This window comes from Cucurbita pepo, chromosome 1 (assembly GCF_057944985.1).
Source record: "Cucurbita pepo subsp. pepo isolate OVF chromosome 1, ASM5794498v1, whole genome shotgun sequence".
In the NCBI taxonomy this organism is placed as follows: Eukaryota; Viridiplantae; Streptophyta; class Magnoliopsida; order Cucurbitales; family Cucurbitaceae; genus Cucurbita; species Cucurbita pepo.
The window spans coordinates 12258734-12280901 of NC_141798.1; the positions used below are offsets into that span (position 1 = coordinate 12258734).

General features: G+C 35.5%; 2 protein-coding genes across 3 annotated transcripts; one reads left to right on the top strand and one right to left on the bottom strand.

Annotated features, from left to right (window-relative positions):
- The first annotated feature begins 2949 nt into the window (after positions 1–2949).
- Positions 2950–5095, top strand: LOC111797287 (uncharacterized). 2 transcript variants are annotated; one of them, XM_087127455.1, is made up of 4 exons: positions 2950–3085; positions 3626–4283; positions 4459–4518; positions 4619–5095. In XM_087127455.1, the coding sequence occupies exons 2-4, from the start codon at positions 3642–3644 to the stop codon at positions 4943–4945; spliced, it is 1029 nt and encodes a 342-aa protein (XP_086983581.1). In that variant the 5' UTR covers positions 2950–3085; positions 3626–3641; the 3' UTR covers positions 4946–5095. The 2 variants fall into 2 exon arrangements, with proteins under 2 accessions (XP_086983581.1, XP_086983579.1); XM_087127453.1 differs by having other exon boundaries at positions 2952–3085; positions 3617–4283.
- Positions 5096–5172: 77 nt separating this feature from the next.
- LOC111797308 (putative uridine nucleosidase 2) lies at positions 5173–9338 on the bottom strand. Its single transcript, XM_087127457.1, has 9 exons — positions 9018–9338; positions 8746–8861; positions 8562–8621; positions 7771–7956; positions 7589–7693; positions 6186–6282; positions 5826–5933; positions 5588–5723; positions 5173–5499 (listed from the first exon to the last, which is right to left on the bottom strand). The coding sequence occupies exons 1-9, from the start codon at positions 9064–9066 to the stop codon at positions 5391–5393; spliced, it is 966 nt and encodes a 321-aa protein (XP_086983583.1). The 5' UTR covers positions 9067–9338; the 3' UTR covers positions 5173–5390.
- Between the last annotated feature and the right edge of the window lie 12830 nt (positions 9339–22168).

The window sequence follows — 22168 nt, forward strand, 5'->3', positions numbered from 1 at the left end:
GTTCACCGAAAGAAAGTTAACTGACAAACTTCCTAAAAGTCCCTAAAGGGTACGAATCATATATCATAAAACATCATATGCCAGTTCTATGGTTATCCGGACCCCTGACAATCAAGTCGGATTTACGATGAAGGACTAGTTGGCAAACCCTACCGTCCCTGTATAACCATATAAATTACATGCATGAACGATATTCATAACCAACTCATAAGGTACAGCTGTGGACCCTTGCAGCTCGTGATAGGCTCACTATAGGAAGCTAACTGGCAAACTTCATGATAGTCACCACAGGGTACAATCATAAATAATAAAATATCATAAGTCAGTTCTATGATTATCTGGACCCCCGACAATCGAGCCAGGTTCACGATTGGTGGCTAGTTGGCGAACCCTTATCATCCCGATATAACCGCATAAATCACATATGAAATAGTGACATAGCATAGCGATCTAAACATGGATACCTAGTCGTAAATTCATTTCTTTAACTCTTGCGTACGAGTTTTAGTAAACATACATAATGACATTCGACCTGTGTCATCTCCGCTCGTTCTATACTCAAACTTGTATAATCACTTTACTATAACATGCTTTATGTCATAATAAAGAAATGTTCTCAATTTTGATCACATCATAGCTCAACAGTTCATTCATCGATAAACGTGCATCCTAACATTTAACGTGCTCTTACATAAATCAAACCAACTCATTTCATCCTCAAGTTTCTCTGACATACTTCTCATATCCTACTTTCATACATACTATGAGCATAGCTAAATCCAAAGTTCTGAGGTGCCACTTACTTGGGGATGCGTGACACTTTTCGCTTGGGTTCGGATCTTCTAAAAAAATCCCAAATTCCATCCAACTCCTCAAATATGTCATAATCTAAGTGGAGAGAATAAAATTAGTGAAAATGGCTCGAAAAATGGACTCCAAGAGGTTAAAAACCATAAAATGAGGAAAAGTAAAAAAAAAAAAAAAAAAAAAAAAAAAAAATTGAGCTTTGACTGGTCAACGCTGAGTCAGCTGACCATTCATGTGACCCTTGTATATTTTCTCTTTTGTTTTCTCGAGAATCTTCCTTCTCCGCCCCTTCTTCTCCTCCTTCCCTTCTTCTTCATCGGCGGTTTGTCGGCGTCGTTTTGGTCGTTGTTGGAGCCGTCATCCATGTTGTGACTTCCAGATCTACTCTCCTACTCTTCGTCTCTGCTCCTCCCAACATTGTGCTCGAAACCCTCGGGTAGTCAGACCCAAAACCCCCTGCCTATAGTCCATGTTCGTAGGGCACAACGGAGCGAGTGCCTCAAACGACATAGTTCCGCCGCCAGCGGTGTCGTCGGTGGGGTTATTATTTCCAGCAATGGTGTTGTTGTTCACCTAAGGTAAATCGGTTACGATTGGAGCACCACCGCTTCCTCCACCGCCGCCGTCGAGGAAACCCCCAAAACTCATCGATCAAAGCTTCGATAACACTTTCTCTCCCTTTTTTTTTTTTTCCTTTCTTCTTCTTCCCCTTGCTACCGTTACTTGGGTTTATCCCCAAGTTAACAAAGAACTTAGCCCAAAACTCCTCCCTCTCAAAAACGCATAAGCACAAAAATACAAACCTCATAACAAGAGACGGGCAAAATGGCATAAGGATCTTTTTAGGATTAGATCATAAATAAATTGTTCATTAGAAAAAAGATGGTACTCGAAGGGTAAGATGTAATTATAAGAATAAAACGAACTTGTAACTTAGCTGTAATTACGAACAACTTATAAGGCAAGTCACTTATTTATAATGTTTATACTCATAGACACAACTTGTCATACAATGCACAAGAGCTCGACTATAAGTCTATAATCGTGTGAATATTAAGTTGAGTTAAGGTCTCTTATTGACACTCTATGTATACGTGCGGAGTATTTTTCATCCTCAACAACTCAATAAAATTTTATGAGTCTACCCAAATACATTTCAATTAAAGTTTGCAATTATTATTGATTATGCCTTGGGATTAAAGTCTATCAAAAATATATGGCTATCATTTATAGACTTATATTAAATATAGATTATACTTATGAAGTCTAATAACCATAAACAGTGTCGATTATACCACGATCTCATGTAATAGACTACAACTTTGATTTGATAAGGTTAACTATTCTCACACCTAGTTTTCTCATATTTTATGATAAATAGTTTTAAAAGTGAAGAAAATTGTCTGCCCAAATTTTTTTATATACTCTCACGATCTCATCTTTTAGGCTTTAAATTTTGGACCATAATTAAAAAGACAAAAGGGAAAGTAGATAAAGTAAAAAAGTAAAATAAAACACGATACAATTTTGCAAACTTTTAAATAACCAACATTAAATTAAAAATAATCAAAATTTGATTACAAACGGACCGTATTCAAATTTAATTGTAAATGAGGAATGGGAGGGAGATACAAGTTCATATAAATGAAAAAAAATGCTCGAGGTACGTAGATAGGAATGAAGTCTTGGGAGGACCTCCTCTACGATCATGCAGCTCTAAAAGACTCCTCCACATCGACAATCACATGGAAAAAAAAAAAAAAAATAGGATCAATATAAAAATACTAAATAAGCAAGATATTTGTAGACTATGGCATTGTTGTTAGTTATTCTATTATATTATCATGGGGGTTTTCTATAACTTTAAAAAAATTGGATTAAAGTTTTTATTAATACAAAATAATATTAATGTATTATGAGAGTCGCTTATTGTTGTAATTTCTAGAATAATTAACCATTTCATATATAAATATATTAAAGTGAAAATGGGAAGAGAAAAACATGCATCCACGTGGCAAGTCCATAGTCCTTGTAGCGTTGGGTATATATACACATTTTAAAAATTTATTTGTAGTGCAATGTTGTTTTGAATTCTGCTTCTTGCTAATGTTGCGTCCTACTCCACTCTTAAGCTCCGCATCCATCCTCATTTTCCCTCCTCTTGCCCTACGCGACGCCAAACAACAAATGTTAACGCTAATTTCTCTCTCACAATCCAATCCTCTCAACTGCGGATTCTAATCTCTGAATCATTCCGACTCCGAATTTTGATTTCCAGGTACGTCTTCTACTCATTTCCTTGCACTCAAACCACACTCTTCCGGCTGCGTTCTGTTCCATCTCGAATAATTTCAAATCAATCTTCACGATATTTTGTATTCTGCCAGTGTGAGTTCCAATTGAAGTTGAGCCTACACGTTTTCCATTCTGGACTCTGCACCGATCTGCACTTTCCTTTCAATTGACGTCTTGTTCACAATGTGTGCATCTTAATTTGCGTTTTGAATGGAGCCCTAACATGTTTGATCCTATCATTTTGAATGAATTATTTGCTCTGGAAATGACTGGTTAGATCTTCTCTGTTCTCTGTTTTAGCATCTGAATCTTATCATCCGCTATTTCTGTAAGTTCAATTCACCGATTCCTTGGAGAGTACTGCATCAGGATTGAACAAATCTCTGTTTCGAAATATTAGGGACATGAGCCTGGACATTAATTCTACGTCGCCAATGAACACTTCAAAATGCTGATAGATCTTCTTTTCTCTGTGCATAAAATCGCCTTTGATTAGTTTATCAATTTTTATCAGAAATTTCAGGTTCTTTTCCTGACTCATGGAAGATCGCCAGGGCAAGAGGAGCTCCAAAGCGGCAATTATCAAAGGCCTAAACGCTACGGTTCGGCCAATCAAAATTCAGATGGACAATCACCTCGTAATCGGCGGGACCGGACACTATCACCAAGAAACAAACTCCAAAATTCCAACAATTCTTGATCGTTACGCCGAGAAGCATGACCGTTCAACACCGATCGTAAGTTACTTCCGCTCTCGATCTCCTGTGGTAGGAAAATTACCATCCGTCGGCGACACATTTTCTACTCCGGTTGCGGACGTCATCAATGCCAACTACCGGTCCTCTATTATCAACCACTTCGCTAGCAGCACTTCCGGAAGCAGTAGCTTCGGTTCTCGGAGAGGAGGATCGTCTTTGTCGCCACTTTCGGCTATAGAGAATTTGGAAACGACACCTGTAAGGTCTCCACAAATTTATGGGACTCCATTGAAGGTCCATGAGGAAGTGATAGTAATGGATGAAATTTTGATCAGTTCGGTCCATGGAGGAGCGAAGACATTGAAGTCTGCCTTAGATTCCGGAAGCGGCGGTGGTTCATCGTTAAGCAAAAATCAATACAGAACGGACATTTGCCGCTCCTGGGAGGATTCTGGAAGCTGCCGCTTCGGCCACAAATGCCAGGTTAGTTATCTTGTCCCCACTGTAATGATACGATCTGAATAACTTCAATTTATATGCGGAGTATGCATACTTTTCTTCAAACAATTTTCTCAATCAGACGCGTTAAATTTTTGGGAAAAACATTCATCTGTAATAAATGGAGTTGGGTTTTGTAATTTGTATGTGCTATTTGCAGTTTGCACATGGAAAGGAGGAGCTTCGGCCTGTTCATTTACCTCTTAAAACCAAACCTAAGGTAAGGTACCATCGACGTGTGATGATTAAATGTAGTGCAAAATTTGTTGGAATAAAAAAAAAAAAGATGTTAGATTTCGCATATTTCTTTGCTACTACAGTTTGGTGAACCATATTTGACGCATGGTCTCAAGTCCCGCAACAATCATTCACTAACAGGAATAGCTGCAACAACGCAATCGAACTCCCTCGATATCACCTTCAAAACTGAACTTAGCAGAAGAGGTCATTCAATAAATTCAATACACAACCTGAACACTGATTGGTCACCCGAAGATGATGACATTGAAGTTGTCCCCGAAACAAAGTCCACAAGGGGAGATGTAGACCAACACATTCATGAGGTTCTTTATGGTTCCACCACTGAGAGAACCAAAAAGAGACTTCTAGTTTTTGTTCAACTTTGCTCATCCCAACAAGAAGAATAGGGAGGGCCAAAGTTTTTTCCATCTTAAACTCATTTCTCAGAAATGCATACACCACTTTGTTTTGAAACACTCATACTTAGCTTATGCACATGTGCATACTTTGCATGTGTACGAGTTCTTCTTCTAAGGAAAAGGTTGTGTTGCTACTTAGTTACAGTGTATTACCTATTAAGCCAAGAATTCAATTCTGACTGCCTTCCAAGAGATATTACTCTCGGCAAACAAAATGATCCTAAACCCATTCTCATTTCCATAAGACAACTTTTACATCCAAATTAATTACTGTATCTCGAGCGAAATCATTCATAACAGAAGAAACACAACACAATGATGATTATTATTGAGTGAGATTCTTTTCAAAATGACTTTGAATATAGGCCTCCGATATAAAACATTCCATTCCTCCATATGCAAGGAATTCCTTATTGCAACTTTTATATATACTCTACGAGTCGATAAGTCGGTCCATCACCAATTTCACAACGGCCGGGGCATCCACTGTGACCGCCACCTTGACGGTGGGTTTATCACACCATTCACTCACTTCACCAAACCTGGTTAGTTCCAATATTAACCACAATTACCTGATTGTTGTACAAAATACTGGTAAGCTGGGGAAATAGGTAACCCAAATACATTTACCTTTTCTTATTGTTGTACAAAATTGTGAGTCCTCTTGAGATGCCCGTTGTCTGGACTCGAACTACGCCCTCCGTGTACGTGAAAAGTGAGGGATCGACAGCCGCTAGCACAGTTGCTGGATCATGGAGGTAAACCCCTGCACGCATATTAGCAGCAGCAGTAGCAAGCAAGTCAAACAATGTGCAGCTGAATCTGATGGCTTATTGTGGACGGACCCTATTTTATTCAGTAGCCTCACCTTTTGTTTCATATGCATACCTGTGGTAGGAGAAATAAATATCTAAAATTTTGCAGAGATACTTGGCAAATTTCCCATCTGATCTTCCCAATTTGTCACGATCCGCCTCTTAAATTGTTTTGTGAAACACGGCATACCCATATTCAAGGGGAAATAAACATGATTATATTGACTTATAAATACATCTAACCTTACTCATGTCTTCTACAAGCTGATTGACATTACTTACAGAACAAACCAAACTTATCACCAAAATATAGGCTGAAATGTTTCTATGTTCAAATCAACGCAAAATATGCAGAAGAGCATTTAAAAAGTTTATTACTTAACTCATCAGAATATACCATGAAATAAGATTACCTGTCATGATAACTTGATGTGTGACATTTAGCCCCACAACTAACACGTCTGCTCCACTTGTGAAGACCATATCTGCAGCTTCAGGATCCCCAAATATCTATTTCTCCAAACTCAAGTATATATTAACTCAAAATCCATTGTTCATATGAAGCATATCATGATACTAATGGACTAGGAACAAATCAGTAAGTATTTCATAGACCAGCATTGAAAAAAAATATATACACATAGATTAACACCAAAAAAGGGCACACCAAGAAGCTGGGTCATATTTAATCATTTCAAATAGTTCTTACCACAAATCTCTATTTACATCAAAGATTCTCTGGTTTCCTTTTTCCACAAACCCTATAAAGTAGTGGGGTATCTTATTCGATCCAAAGGATTTCAGCTTTCTTATTCGATCCCCCACCGCAAAGCACATAATAATGTTGGTTTTTACTTTTTTTCAGGAAGTTGAGAGTCCAAGAAACCTGGAGGCCTTGAAATAGAGACTCCCACATTTTCCTGCTTGAGAATCAATGAAAAAGTAAATGGTTCACATTTTCTTGTCCTTAAAAATAGAGACTAAGGTCTTCTTTTTGGAAGCCTTTCAGCCAAATCGAATCCCTCTATATAGGCCAATCAGACCATAATATTGACCTTTTTGAGACATAAATTTCCAAAAGGCAGACAAAAAGCTCTTTTGCATGTACCTGCTACTTCCCTGCACCAAGCTTAACTAAAATTTCGGCCATATCCAATTTCAACTCACTTTCAGTTATTGAAGTTCCTTTAAGCTGCTTCAATAATTCACAAAGCCCCCCACCCTCTTCACCTCTAAGATTTTCCTTTAACAAGTATTCTCCACAATTTGGAATAATTCTCTTGAGATTCAGAAACAGACAACTCTATTTGGTGAAATCTCAAAAACTTTAGTCTATTCTCTTTGCTATTTTCATCTCTACCTGTTCCCAAAATCTATTCTTCTCCAAATATTCCATTTTAACTTTCATGACCTCTTTCCCTTCCCTACAGTTCATTGTTTCTGTAATCAAATATAAAACACTAATAAAGTTTAGGTGTAAAAGTAAACATTTATGGAGGATGGATAAACATTTAGCTTTCTACCAAGGATTTTAGATATTTTGTTAGATTTAAGTGTACGAAAGCAAAAATGAATTTTGTTTCCTGGCATTATAAAGCCCTCTGTTTTAAAGCGGTAGATTCAAATCCACAAAACCTCTTTGATACATAATAGTAGGATACACAAGATAGAGAAGTGCAGTTTCAAGCTTAAAAATGGTGAAATGTAGGATACACAAGGTAGAGAAGTGCAATTTCAAGCTTAAAAATGGTGACAGGGGAAGCAGGCAATGAACTCACAAGAGTTGTTGTCGCATTAAAAGAGTGAAGTAACTTACATTGGCTTCTGCTGCAGGATTTACATTTCCATTTACGAAAAATGCACCACCAAGAATAATAATCTTCCCAATTTTCTTTGGAAATCCGGGATCCAATTGCAAAGCCTATATCAAGCTTATGTGGGTAAATTATAGTGAAGTAATGTGAAAAATACATTTTTACTAGGAATTTAGAATCAGACCAGTGCAATATTTGTTAGTGGTCCTAGAGCCACAACTGTTACTTCTCCAGGGTAAAGATTTGCCTGTTCAACAAGAAAAGCAGCTGCCGACTGGTCTATCGGCTTCCCATTTGGAGGTGGAAAATTTTGGTTGCCAAGTCCATCGGCCCCGTGGACAAAATCAGCAACACGAAGTTTTGTACCTTTCTTCATACGAATAACATATCAAGTTAACAAACATTACAAACAAAAAGGACAAAAGAGAAAACATTCAGACGTCAATGAGTTACATTTTTGTATAGACATCTCGCATATATGAGAAAGAGAATTATAATAGGTGTTGCATTAGCTAATTAATGAGGCAAATATCATGTTGAAAACAATACAATAATATTCTAACCATAAATATGGATTCCAAAGGCTTTTACAGATTAAATACATAAAATTTCCACCTACAAAGGGTACGAAGAGCCAACATTTATCTCAAAATGTCAATGAAACTATCAAAGTTCTGAAGTTCAAAATCTTCCAGTATTCCTCACCCCCATGAATATGTCCATAAATTTGGTATTTCCACATTCACATCAAAGTAGACAAATTTTGAAAACAACATTCACAACCTTAGCTATTTGGACGCCACAGAGTTTTCTTGGAAGCTTTTAGTGTTGAACCAAAAGAGTGGAGAATCAGTAGATGTTAGACAAAGCACCTTGACGGAAGAAAGTCCTATTCAAACAATCAAATTCAAAACTCTACTAAACAAGTAGAGAACATGATACGAGAGGCAGTGGATGTAAGATAATGGAGTTTACAGTTATTGTGACATGCGATCCTTCAGCCACTGGGATGTCAGTCCTACCAGCAATCTCCAACTGATGAACCAACAAAAATTAAGATGAGATAAGCAAGGGGGAACCAAAAAGTAAGAGAAAGTAAAACAGGAGATGAACAATATTAAGCAAAGGTATGATTATTATCTATTCATAAGTGACTCACCAGATGCAAGGCATTTCTTGTGGAAAGAGTAGTATAAACATTCCCAAAAATAGTGGTTAGTCCAAGCACATCCAACTCTGGGGATTGTAAAGCCAGAAAAATGGCCATAGCATCATCTACAGATATATAACTAACTTCATCAGTAAAATACTCTGCCCCAACCAGATGGACTTGAAAAATCGATTCAATTAGGATCGAAATGAATAGAGATGGAGCAATTTGGGTCTCTGTTAAACATAACCGATGAGAAAAAAGTAACGAAAAAAATTTACCGATGCCAGGGTCAGTGTCGATGATAGTCTTGTTGCGGGAATCGGCCATGGATTTTGAGATGAGAGGGATGGTAAGTTTCGCGAAGAACAGAAGAAAGAGAAGAAGGAATCAAGATGAGAAGGATGAGATGGTTAACATTTTGTTGTCAGGATCTTCCCTAATTAATATTGTAATCGTTAAAGTTGAGGAATGTGGATGATCTCCTCGAAATTCAGTGGAAAAGTGAAAAGGAAGGCAAAAGGTCGATGGCCTTTTCGTTTCGTGTTCATCCCCTCGCGTAGAAAGGGTGGAATTCCAGCACTACCACCACCAGATATGGCAGCCTTTGATTCCTGAATAATATTAAATGCATCTCAACTACATAATTATTTTATTTAAAATAAAATTAGCATTTATGGTTTAAGGATACCATTTTTGCTTCATGCTTAAGTGATTAGATTGCTTCTAAAATTTTTTCATTCTGCAATAGGATATCATTAATCTTCTGAAGGAATTAAGGAGAGAAGACATTTAGAAGTTGAAATTTTGTTTAAGGTAAAGACGGTGAGATTTAAGAAATCAAAATTAAATGAAGTTAATTTTGTTGGATTATTGAATTGAAACTGTGCCACCGCTGACAACCGCACGCAACGAAAGATAGCTCGAATTGCCCATTTTTTAGGCCACTCGAGAGCAGAAGAAGGGGGCTTTGAGAGATGTCGGAAATGGAGGGGGAGCTCACGAACTCTCATAAACCAACTGTTGGAAGAACTCGTTACAAGCCCACATCAGCCAGAAACTTCGCGATTGAGACCCACAAGCGCTCTCTAATCGATTAGGAGAAAACTTTGAGGATTCTTATTGCTGAGACTTGAAGCTTGAGGTTAGTGGAGACAAATAATCGAAAGGGGTGGAAGGAAGCGAAAAATCGAGGCATCACTTTGGGTAAAGGTTTCGTAAGCTTTTCTTTTCAAGAACTCTCAAATGTGTAGAAGATAATCATCTATGACTTCATCTTGAGGAGGATTGTGGGCGTCGGAAACGAAATCAAAGGGAGAGGCGACAACAAGCATGCATAGGTGAGCGAAAGAGAAAGGGGGTCGAGGAAAACGAGGGTTTCGCGTTCTGCACGGCCCAGCGTGGGTCTGGGTGCGTAATGCAGGTTTACGTGTGGCCAACGTAGGTGCGCGCACCCCACCTGGCCCACCACGGGCGCACAACCTGGGGAGAGGTCCAGCCCGACTCGAGTAGCGGTCTATCCCAACCCGACCCCACTTAATTGGGCCGATTTGGCCCCTTTTGATTAATTCACCCATTTTAACTCTAATTTTGGCACTATGTTTATGGTATTCCTCATTTTGCACCAATGTAGAATTATTTGAGGAGTTGGCAAATTTTGGAATCTTCTAGGGACTAAATTCGAACAAAAAGTGTAACCCTTTTGTAAGTGGCACCTCGGAACCTTGAATTTAGCTATGTAAGTATTCTCGTAAGACATGGTTCATTAGTCTCGTGAATGTACTAGGTGCATTAGTTAATCCAAAAGGCATAACCAACCATTCATAAAGACCATACTTGGTTTTAAAAGCTGTTTTCTACTCATCCCCAATATGCATGCGAATTTGATGATAACCCGATTTTAAATCAATCTTAGTAAAAAGACTACATCCATACAATTCATCAAGCATATCATCTAATCTAGGAATTGGATGCCTATACTTTATAGTTATCTTGTTTATAGCCCTACAATCAACACACATACGCCAAGAACCATCTTTCTTAGGTACAAGAATAACTGGAACAGAACAAGGACTCAAACTTTCACTTACATACCCTTTAGCAAGGAGTTCACTTACTTGCCTTTGTATCTCTTCAGCCTCCTTTGGATTAGTCCTATATGCTGGTCGGTTTGGAATGGGCGCGCCAGGAATGAAGTCAATCTTGTGTTCAATCCTTCTAAGTGGTGGCAAACTACTAGGCATCTCCTCAGAAAATAAATCTTCCAACTCTTGCAAAAGCACAACAAAATCACTAGGCAAAGAAGGGTTAATCATGTTAGTAAAGTAACAAGACCCCTTGCACATAAGTACAAGAATAGTCTGGTTAGAGAGCAAAACATTCCTAGCCTCACTTGATCTAACATACAAGCTTACTGATTTGGCTTTTCTCTCTTTTTTTTCTCTAGGCTGAGTGTTACTCTCTTGCTTTTCACTCAAGCTCTTTTTTTCACTTGATTCTTTTTCAATCTCTGCTTTTGCATCAGCCTCTTGCCTTTTCTTTTCAAGTTTGCAATGATCAATAAATACATCTTTTGGAGACAATGGAATAAGAGTAGTTTTTCTACCATTGTGAGTAAAAGAGTATCGATTTGCATACACATCATACATTACCCGACGATCAAATTGCCATGGCCTCCCCAGTAGTAAATCTCCAACATGCATGGATACAACATCACATAAAACATCATCAACATATTTTCCAATAGTAAATGAAACAAGAGTTTGTTGAGTTACCCGTACTTCCCCACAATCATTCAACCATTGAAGCTTGTAGGGTCTTGGATGTGGTTGTGTCTTTAAATTAAGTCTTTTGACCAGAATGGAACTCACAATATTGGTGCAACTACCCTATCAATGACAACACTACAAGGTACAGATTGAACAAGACAACGAGTTTGAAACAAGTTCTCTCTTTGGTCTAGGCCGTCCTCCTTAATGTAGGTGTTTAGAGCTCGTCGAGTAACCAAAAATATATGTGTAGGGTCCTCTTCGCTAAACTTCTCACTCTCATCAGTTTCCTCATTTATGTCGTCATGTGCCTCGTCATCCGTAACAATTTCTCCCTCCTTGATGATCATAATTCTTGCATTTGGGCAATCTCTACTATAGTGTCCTACCCCTTGACATCTCCAACACTTCAAATCCCTATTTCGAACATTAGACTTTTCTACTTTTTCTTTCCCTGTTCTAGAACTCTCCCCTTTCTCAAATTTAGCTTGAGGCTTCTCATTAATCTCTGGATTTCTATGCTTATAATCAATGTTCTTACTATCCTTTTTCCATGTAGAAGTAGAATTGGGAAAAGTTTTAGAAGAATACCGTTGAGACCTTCTTTGGATTTGCCTCTCGATCTTAATTGCAATGTGCAACAACTTCTCAATATTAGAATAAGGCTGTAAATCAGTCTTGTCTGCAATCTCTGTGTTTAACCCATTAAGAAAAGCAATGAGAGCCTCCATGTCCTCATCGAGATCAAGTCGATCCATGAATGTATCCATCTCCTTGTAATAATCTTCCACAGACTTGCGTCCTTGTTTCAATGCTTGAAGCTTTTGCGCCATGTCCAGTTGAAAATATTGTGGAACAAAATGCTTCCTCATGGACTCTTTGAACTCATACCATGAATCAATTGGTGCTTCAAGGTTTCTTCTCCTACTTGACATCAATTTATCCCACCAAATTTGAGCATATTGTTTGAATTGAGAAATGCATGACAGTACCTTCTTTTTATCACTCAAATTATGACAGTTGAACACTGACTCCACCGTTTTCTCCCATTGAAGGTACTCCTCTGGATCGGTTTTGCCATAAAACTTGGGAAGTTTTAATTTGATGCTCCCCACGTTACGATCAATTCTATCATCATAAGGAACTCGTTGTTGTAAATTATGATACCTTCTTCCATGGTCTCTCCCTCGCATCAAGCCATGACCAACCGCATGTGGATTATCCTCATGGTGATCAGAATTGTCGCCCTCATATGTATCGGTTGAGGGCATAGGTTGTGGAATCCTCTGTCGTGCTTGATTTTGAATCTCCAATCTTCCTATTCGATCAGTCAACTCTTCTATTCCTCGAATTATTCTTTCCATGGTTCGTTGTTGTGCTTCTCTCAATCGTGCATCAGTAATGTTAGTATTGTCGTCTGGATTTTCCATGCTACAAAAGAAAGGTAAAAGAAAAAAAAAGGACCTCACAAGCGCTCCCTCACGTGTATTCACTCGTGTTTAGCACTCAACACTCGAATCAATGTGTTACTCCCTTACAAACTCACCCTCACAATTGAGAACACACAAATCACACTCCAAAAAAGAAAACAAATTGGGATGTGAGACAAGCTATGTTATAGAGCTAAGTGCAATTCAGAGTGAATAGACAGCACACTCAACACATAAACAAGGGTATTGAAGGAGCAATCCGAATAACGACAAAGAAACGAATTAAAGAAAGAAATGATTAAGGACTAATTTAGATGTAGTAACATATGAGAGTTACATATAATAATCAAGAGGAAAAAAGAAAGACATTTAACATCAATATGCTTTCTTTCTTTCAATGTTTTTTTTTTTCTTATTGGCAAAATCTAATCAATTTACCCACAAAAAAAAAATGATTTAGAAGATCTTAAAGAACAATAAAGTGTTGATAAGATCCAAATCTAACACTTTAAAGAACATAAAAAAAAAAACGTATTTTTTTTTTTTGTTATATATTTTTGTGATAGAATATGAACATTCTATACAAACTGAGGAAAAAAATAATAATAAGAGAATTAAAAGAGATAAGCGCAATGAAACATATATCCGGTCTTAAGCCTAAAACTCTGATACCAAAATGATATGGAAATCAACCCAAGGGAAAGTATGGAACGGATTACCTTGATGATCAAGATCAAGATCAAGAGTAAAGAAAACTCGTTTCTAAACTCGTGATTCGAATCACTCCACAAGAGGTTTGATCAATACCACTTGAATGACTCATGCAAGTTCTAAACACAAGAATTTGCAAAGAAAGTTTAGCTCTCAACAAAGCTAAAATAGAAATTCTATTCTTAATTCCAAAATCTGATGTCTAATCAAAGAAAATAAAGCTTTATAGAGTCTTTACAAACCTTAACCTATGTGATATATAACTCCAAAATTAAATGTGCTAGTAAATGAGAAATACCCATAACCTCCCTATTAAAATGGCTAGTTAACGGTGGAATATAGTAACCTAGGTGGGTTATAATATAACCTTAGCTCCTATATTTAAAACTAGCTTAAATACGACAACAAATAGTTAAATTATAATTAAATAATGCAAATAATAAAATGTGCTTATTAATCATCCTTGGACTATTTGATAAATTCAGCGGAGTTCATTAAATGCAACTTAAAGTGCATTTAATTCATCTCTGTCTTGAAGCTCAACTTTGCATAACATATAAGGGAGGTCTCCAACGTCTTCTAGAATTTCCTTTGATGAGCTCACCATAGCTTGAATATAACTGTATAAGGTTTGTTGTAGCTTCTTGGCTCTCGTCCTTGTAATTGGACCTTGAGGTATGGAAATTCCTTGGTCGTGGTTCATATCAGTATGCATGAAAGTATGATATGAGAAGCACGTCTTAGAAATTTGAGCCTGAAATGAGTTGGTTTGAAGTATGTAAGAGCATGTTAATGTTATGGTACACGTTTGTGATATGACTGTAATTGATAGCATGCCTTTAGTTTGATACAAGCATGTTATGGGAACTCGATTATATATGTTTGAGCATAGAATGAGTTGAGATGACAGATGTTGAATGTAATTATGTATATTTATTGAAACGTGTACGCACTTTCTTATGAACTGAGATTCATGACTAGGTATCCATGTTTAGATCGCTATGTTATGTCTCTATGTCACATGTTCATGATTTATGCGGTTATACGGAGACGGTAGGGGATCGCCAACTAGCCCCTCATTGTAAACTTGACTCGATTGTCACGGATAATCATAGAACTTGCTTATGATACTTTATGATTATACCCTATGGGGACTACGGTGGAGTTTGCCAGTTAGCTTCGTATAGTGAGTCTGTCACGAGCAGCAGAGGTCCACAGATGTACCTTTAGAGTTCGTCACGATTCTTGTTCATGAATGTGATTTATGCGATTATACGAGGATAGTAAGGGTTCGCCAACTATTCCCTCATCGTAAACCTGACTCAATTTTTTGGGGTCCGGATAACCATAGAACTAGCACATGATGTTTTATGATTTGTGCCTGTGGGGACTATTAGGATGTTTGCCAGTTAGCTTCCTTTTGGTGAACCTATCACGAGTGGTAGGGGTCCACAGTTGCACCTTAGAGTTGGTGATAAGCGCCTACAATGCTGGAATTTGCAAAGCTAGAGGTCCTTCTAGAATTCTTGCAAAACGTTCATAGAGAAAGCTAACTTAACGGATTGATTCCAACCAATAGCTGGTTAGAAGATGAATGACTCTTAGATCGAACTTGGAATCTATGATGGTTAGTCTTAGATACCAAGACAATTCACTCCAGAATTAGCTTGATCAAAACTAATTCAAGAATCGGTTTAAACATCAAACCTAAAGCAAGGTTTGAAAAAGAATAACACCAAAAGGGTATCAAGAAAACACAAAGGTTTTGTCTGTATTTAACAATTTATTCCCCAAACATGAATATTACATGCCTTTAAATAGACCAAAAAGTTAACCCTAACATAATAAAGGTTCAACCACTGACTACAAATCACTAATAAATGCTATTAAATACAAATTGAAGAAAATAAGGTATTCATAAATTGTCTTAATTGGTAATTCAACTACCAATGACAAGTCTTCTAATCACTTTCCAATGTCAGCCACTCCATTATTTTCTTGATTTGATACTTAAATCTTATTTGTATTGCTTCTTGTAATTGCTCGTTCGGGTACATGGAAGTGATAAGTTGTTGGATTCATATCAGTTGGTCGAGCGTTAACATGCATGAACCCTATGAGATCTATACTAAGGTTGCGCCTCGAGGTCTTTGAGATATGGTGACGATGATTAGAGACTAGCAACAACGACTAACAAGGAGACTTAGAGAACTTAAGAATATTCCGAAGGCTGGAGCTAGATAGGACCAAGAACCAAGAGAAAGTAGAATGAGCAAACCTAGGGTGTAGCCTAGGAAGAAGACTATATGGGGGAATGAATCGCCAAAAAGAGAATAAGATACCAAACGTATGAACAAGATCAATAAGATTTAATAATGAAATATGAATTATTAGCAAGCTGCTTACTGGGTATATTTTATATACTCATCCCCGATACTTCAACTTTCTTTCAGGTGGAGCTTGATGTAGCGGTTATGGGCACACGTGGGGTCTATAGAGAGTCCTATCCGCTTGAGTTTGGAGGTCAATGAGTAACGGTTTTTAGCTCAAGTCTCTCGAAAAGCGGGTCATTTCAATTGTCCAGTTTCTATAAAACCTATCACAAAAATATCCCTACTGGGTGATAGGGCTAAGCGAAGCGTAAAGGATGAGAAATTCAAACTATTAGCCCCATACGAGGTTTGTGAAGACGGGGTAAGCTATGATGGTCGATGATATCCCAAGACTTGGGATGACATCATGACATGAAGGTCATGTCAAATTGGATCCAAGATGAGAATTGAGATGCGACATTGCATTGAGAGACCTTGACCCCGAGTAGAGGCAAGGTCTATTGGCATTTACGTCTTAAAGCCTCGTAATTAATTATTTTATTTTTAATATTTTATGTACATTTAATATTATCCATGGTGTGAAATCCAAGATTATTAATGTAATCTTGAACCATACGTGGTTGACATACAAGAGGATAGTGTTCAAAGTAATAACCTAAAAGGTCTATAGTATAAGGTTAAGGTTGGCTGCCTTATCCTGGTAACACTATTGATACGACCTACTTTGTAATCGTTATAAATGATTTGATCCAAATTGTTCATGTGGAGACATGTGAGTGGGGGTTTCCTATACAATGACTAAACCAATAAATATTTAATCTCTCTTTATAAATTTATTAATTGAGAAGATTAATATTTCACATGATCATATGCGACTCGATATAAATCCTGAGTGAGTTATGAACTCTGCATGTGATGGCTTGTCCTTTAATTTGCATGGGTGAAAATGACTCTTTTAGCCGATTCAATATGCGATAAAACAACCCTAATCCTCATCCATCCAAGCTTTTGTTGGAGTAAGAACCCTTGAATAAAAAAAATTAGCACCTCGTACAAAATTCAAATAAACTAAAGATAAGGATAGAATTAGATTACCTTATCAGATCAAAGATTTAGAAGCAAGATTTGTAATCTCATTATAAATTGAGTCACTCCACAATCGAACTTGATCAAGGCTTGATTGAATGGCTTAGTTAGCAATCTATCACAAGAGTGACGTCAAACTTGATTGAATGGCTCATATGCATTCTACACAAGAATTGCATGAAACTTATAAATGACAAAAATGATGCTCTCATAAATTTGAGGGTAAAAATCTTAATTTGATAGCTAAGTTTCATTTATCAAAATCTGCTTTTACAAAGTACTTTATGGGTATTTATATTTTCTCTGCAAAAGGAACTTATAGTTATTCAAATGCCCATTAAAAAAATGAGTGGGTATGATTTACTCCCAATACCCTCTAAATCACCCACTCAACCAAAAAAAAAAAAAAATTATGAATTTCAAATAATAAATAAAGTTTTTTAACTGATTATCAAGTGTAAATATTCACTTCCGAAGCTCGAAATGGTCCTACCTCAATCGAATCAACTTGTAACACATGAAATAATGGTTAAACCGAGTCTATCTAATTTTGTAGTTGAAGAATGAATGCTTTTTGAATCTTCTTGACCTTAGATAGGGTAATAGGTCCAGTTGAAACATTTGGAACACTATGATTCTTATCATCTTCCCCCTCTTCACAAGAATTCGTCCTCGAATCCAGAAAATCTTCACCTACATCAAAAGGACCGTAATCAGCAACATTGAAATAGAATATAGAATGTACTAAAAATCATCTGCGAAGATCAATTTTATAGGCATTATTATTAATTCTTTCAATAACTTGATAAAGGTTATCCCCTCTTGGATGTAACTTTGTCTTCCTTTGATATGATAATAACTCCTTGCGAAAATGTGTCCAAACCCAGCCTCTGGAGATGAAAAATGATTTCCCCCATTGTGGTCACCATCTTCCCCCTCTTCAAAAGAATTCATCTTCGAATCAGGAAAATCATGACCTACCTCAAAAGAACTCAAGTCAGCAACATTGAAAATAGAATTGAAAATTCTTCCAAAAGATCAATTTTGTAGGCATTGTTATTAATTCTTTCAAGAACTTGATAAGGGTCATCCCCTCTTCAAGGTAACTTTTTCTTCCTTTGAGATGGGAATCGCTCCTTGCGAATATGTATCTAAATCCAGACAACGGGTTGAAAAATGATTTCCTTCCGTCCTTTATTAATTCTTGAAACAACTTTGAAATTTTGTTTCTCAATTTTCTCTTTTACCTCTGTGTGCAAATAAACATGCAAATTATCTAATGATAATGATTTATAAAACACAATATTAAGAACAAATATGATAAGGATTTTTTTTTAAGATCTAAATATGATATTTAAGAAGAAAATGAGAACAAAGTCGATAAAGAATGATGAAATGACAACAAGAAAATAAATAGTATGATTTGAAGAAAAGATAAACAATAACATAAATGAAAGATAAAATCAATTCTAGAGTTGGGCATAATGCAAACTATGTAAAACAACCCTAATCCTCAACCTAACATCAAGCTTTTGTTGAAGCAAGAACCTCAAATCAAGAAAATTACAAATCAAGAAAATTAACACCTCTTTATACAAAATTCCGAACAATCAATAGATATTAGCTCTTGTGATCAAAGATCTAAAAGCAAGATTTGAAATCTTATTATAAATTGAGCCACCCCACAATCAAGGCAAGGCTTTAGCTCTTGTGATCACCCCCACAATCAAGGCTTTAGCTCTTGTGATCACCCCACAATCAAGGCTTTAGCTCTTGTGATCAAAGATCTAAAAGCAAGATTTGAAATCTTATTATAAATTGAGCCACTCCACAATCAAGGCTTATTGACTCTTGTGATCAAAGATCTAAAAGCAAGATTTGAAATTTTATTATAAATTGAGCCACTCCACAATCAAGCCTTGATTGAATGACTAAGATGCAATCTACCACAAGAATTGCATTTAGAAATAATAAAAATTATGCTCAAAATTTTAAAGCTAAATTTAATTCATCAAAACATGTCTTCCACATAGTAATTTGTGGGTATTTATAGTTTTTCGACCCAAGAAACTCCCAACTCTTCAAATGCCCACTAAATGAGCCAGGGGATATGATTTACTCCCACTCACTTTTAAATCTCCATAAAAAAAAATTATGTTAAGTTTGACAAGTAATTTCTCACCCTTCTTTTTGCTCACTACAAGAAATTATGAAATTAGAATAATAAATATAGTTTTCTAATATATTATCAATCAAATGCAATTTATAGCAACTTCATCTTCTACTTCAACCGTGCAAATATTCACTTCTGAAGCTCAAAATGGTTCTTCCTCAATCGAATCAGGTTGTAGCACATGAAATAATGGTTGAACCGAGCCTATCCAATTTTGTAGACGAAGAATGAATGCTTGTTGAATCTTCTTGGCCTTAGATCGTATAATAGGTCACGTTGGAACATTTGGAACACGTGATCCTTATCAATATGCCTACCATTTTGGGGACTTGACCAAATAGGGAGTTGGGATCATAATATCATGAGATGGAATTCACTACCTTCCATATAAGAAACGTAGATGAGTTATTCTCTTAAGTACTGATTTGAGGACTTGAACAATGGAATCCTGTCCTCTCATTGGCTCGAGAGGGACTTGGTTTATGATTGGATCATAAACGAATTGTTCATTAGAAATTGAGTGGAACTTGAGATGAAATATGTAATTACAGGGGTAAAACGGACTTTTGACCCGACTGTAATTATGAACGACTAGTGCTGATTGACTTGCTTGTAATGATTATATTAATGGATATAACTTGTCCTACAGTGCATCAAAGTACAATTCTAGGTCTATAGTAGTAGGGGTGTACATGGTCCGGATTGGGTTGGATTGAAGGATTTTTTTGGCCCAACCCAAAAGTTCGGGTTGGTTAGATTGGTAACCCAACCCAACCCAACTCTCTATTTTCAGGTTGGTTGCCGGGTTGTCAAAAAAATTTTAAAATTTTTATTTATCAATAATTTATAATTATTCGAATACAATCTTAGATAAAATATATTAAAAGTTCACAAACCAACTCAAATCAATCTATAATTATTCAAAAAAAAAAAAAAAAAAAAAAAAAGACAAATTCAATAAAAAACAACAAGCGAAATTTGTAATATATTAACATAAAACTAAAGACAGTTAAATACCGACATTTCTTGAGAATTAGTTAAAGTAAAAAAAAAAAAAAAATATAAGAATATACCATGAAATTAAATAAACAATAAAAATGATTAGTGTAATATATAACAAAAATAAAAAATACTATAAAAATATTTTTAATTGATGTATGGGTAAAGAGAACCCTAAACTATTATAAAAATAAAAATATATATAAATTGTGGTATAATAATATTGATAATAAATACATTAAAATTTAGAATTTCGTGAATTAGTTAAATAAAAAAATCTTTAAATATATTTAAACTAATTTTTTTATGGATCCCATTTTGTGTCTACTATTCTAGGTGTTAAATAATACTATGTGTTAAATAATTCCTCAATTTTAAAATCCGATTTTGTGTCTACTATCCTAGGTGTTAAATAATACTATGTATTAAATAATTCCTTAATTTTTAAAATCCGTATATAATTTAGGAACATTCAACACTATAAATATTAACAAAATAACTTAAATGTAGAAGAAACATATATTTGCCTAGCGTCAAACTCGAACGTGAGCTTCCTTAGACTAGCTGAAGTACCAATCTAGCAAACCTATTAATACGGGAATATTCTTAATATATTTTACATATTTTATTTGGTTCGGGTCAACTCGAAGGTTTGTCCCACGAACCTGAAATCGAATTGATTCAGTTCGGGTTAAAAAAAATGATCCATTCCTATCCAAAATGTTAATTCAACCCATTCCAACCTTTATAGTTGGGGTTGGGTTGATTCGTGTTGTCGAGTTCAATGTATTTTTGTGTATTTTTGTTTCATGAGATGGAAGGGATATTTAAAAACTGTTTTGGGTTATTAAAGAACAAGATAAGTCAATTTCAAGGGTCAGTTCTTGAATTAAAAATGAATATTGTAAACATGTAAATAGGTATGTTAAAAAAAGACTTCTTTATATATATATATATATATATATATATATATATATATATATATATATATACGCACAAAAAAAAAAAAATTATTATCTCAATTAGAATGAAGAATGATATTATTTCTTAGTTTTTTTTCTCCCTTAATTTACAGATTTTTTTTTAACATTAAAAATTAATTTTTTTAAAATAAATATTTTCTATATTTATTTATTTACGTAGGATAGAGTGGAATTAATATATATATATAGCTATGGAATTATTTTTTAGTTTATTTTTTTTTTTCTCCCTTATTTTACATTTTTTTTATACCTTCATTGTACTTTTAAAAATTAATTTTTTAAATATATATTTTCTATTTTTATTTATTTATTTCGATACGATATAATAAAATCAGTATATATAAACAATAATTTATAGATTACCAAATGGTGTTTTTTTTTTTTATCTAATATTAATCTCTTGAGCCCAGTATCAGAATCATTTTACCTTACCTTTTGGCCACATTTATGTTCTTGGTATTATTTATGACTTATACATGACTCCTAATATAATTATTGGTTCAAAATTTGTTTGCCTTCATGGAATCCATAATAACGATGGTCACATATGATTGGTTGTCTTGAAATACTTGTTGCTATCATACTTGTCTTGAAATGATGGTATCTTGGAGATGTTATTTTGAAATTTGGTAGTCTCTAAATGATAATTGTAGCAAACTATCGGTTGCCTTCGTAAAATAATTGTCCAAAACTAACGTTGTTTTGATATGCTATTTTAAAATATGATTATCTTAAAATGATAATTGTTGCGAAATACCGAATGCCACTTTCAGAATCATCAAGATTTTCGTTCATTATTTCCATCCCAATGATAAATGGGGTCCAATGGTGGTTCGAATGTCAAGTAAGCGGAATACTTTTGGAGCATTATCATAAATAGAAGGACTGAGGTAAACTGGTATGGTTTTATCTCTTATCTTTTGGATTCTACTTTTGAAACCCTATGTCA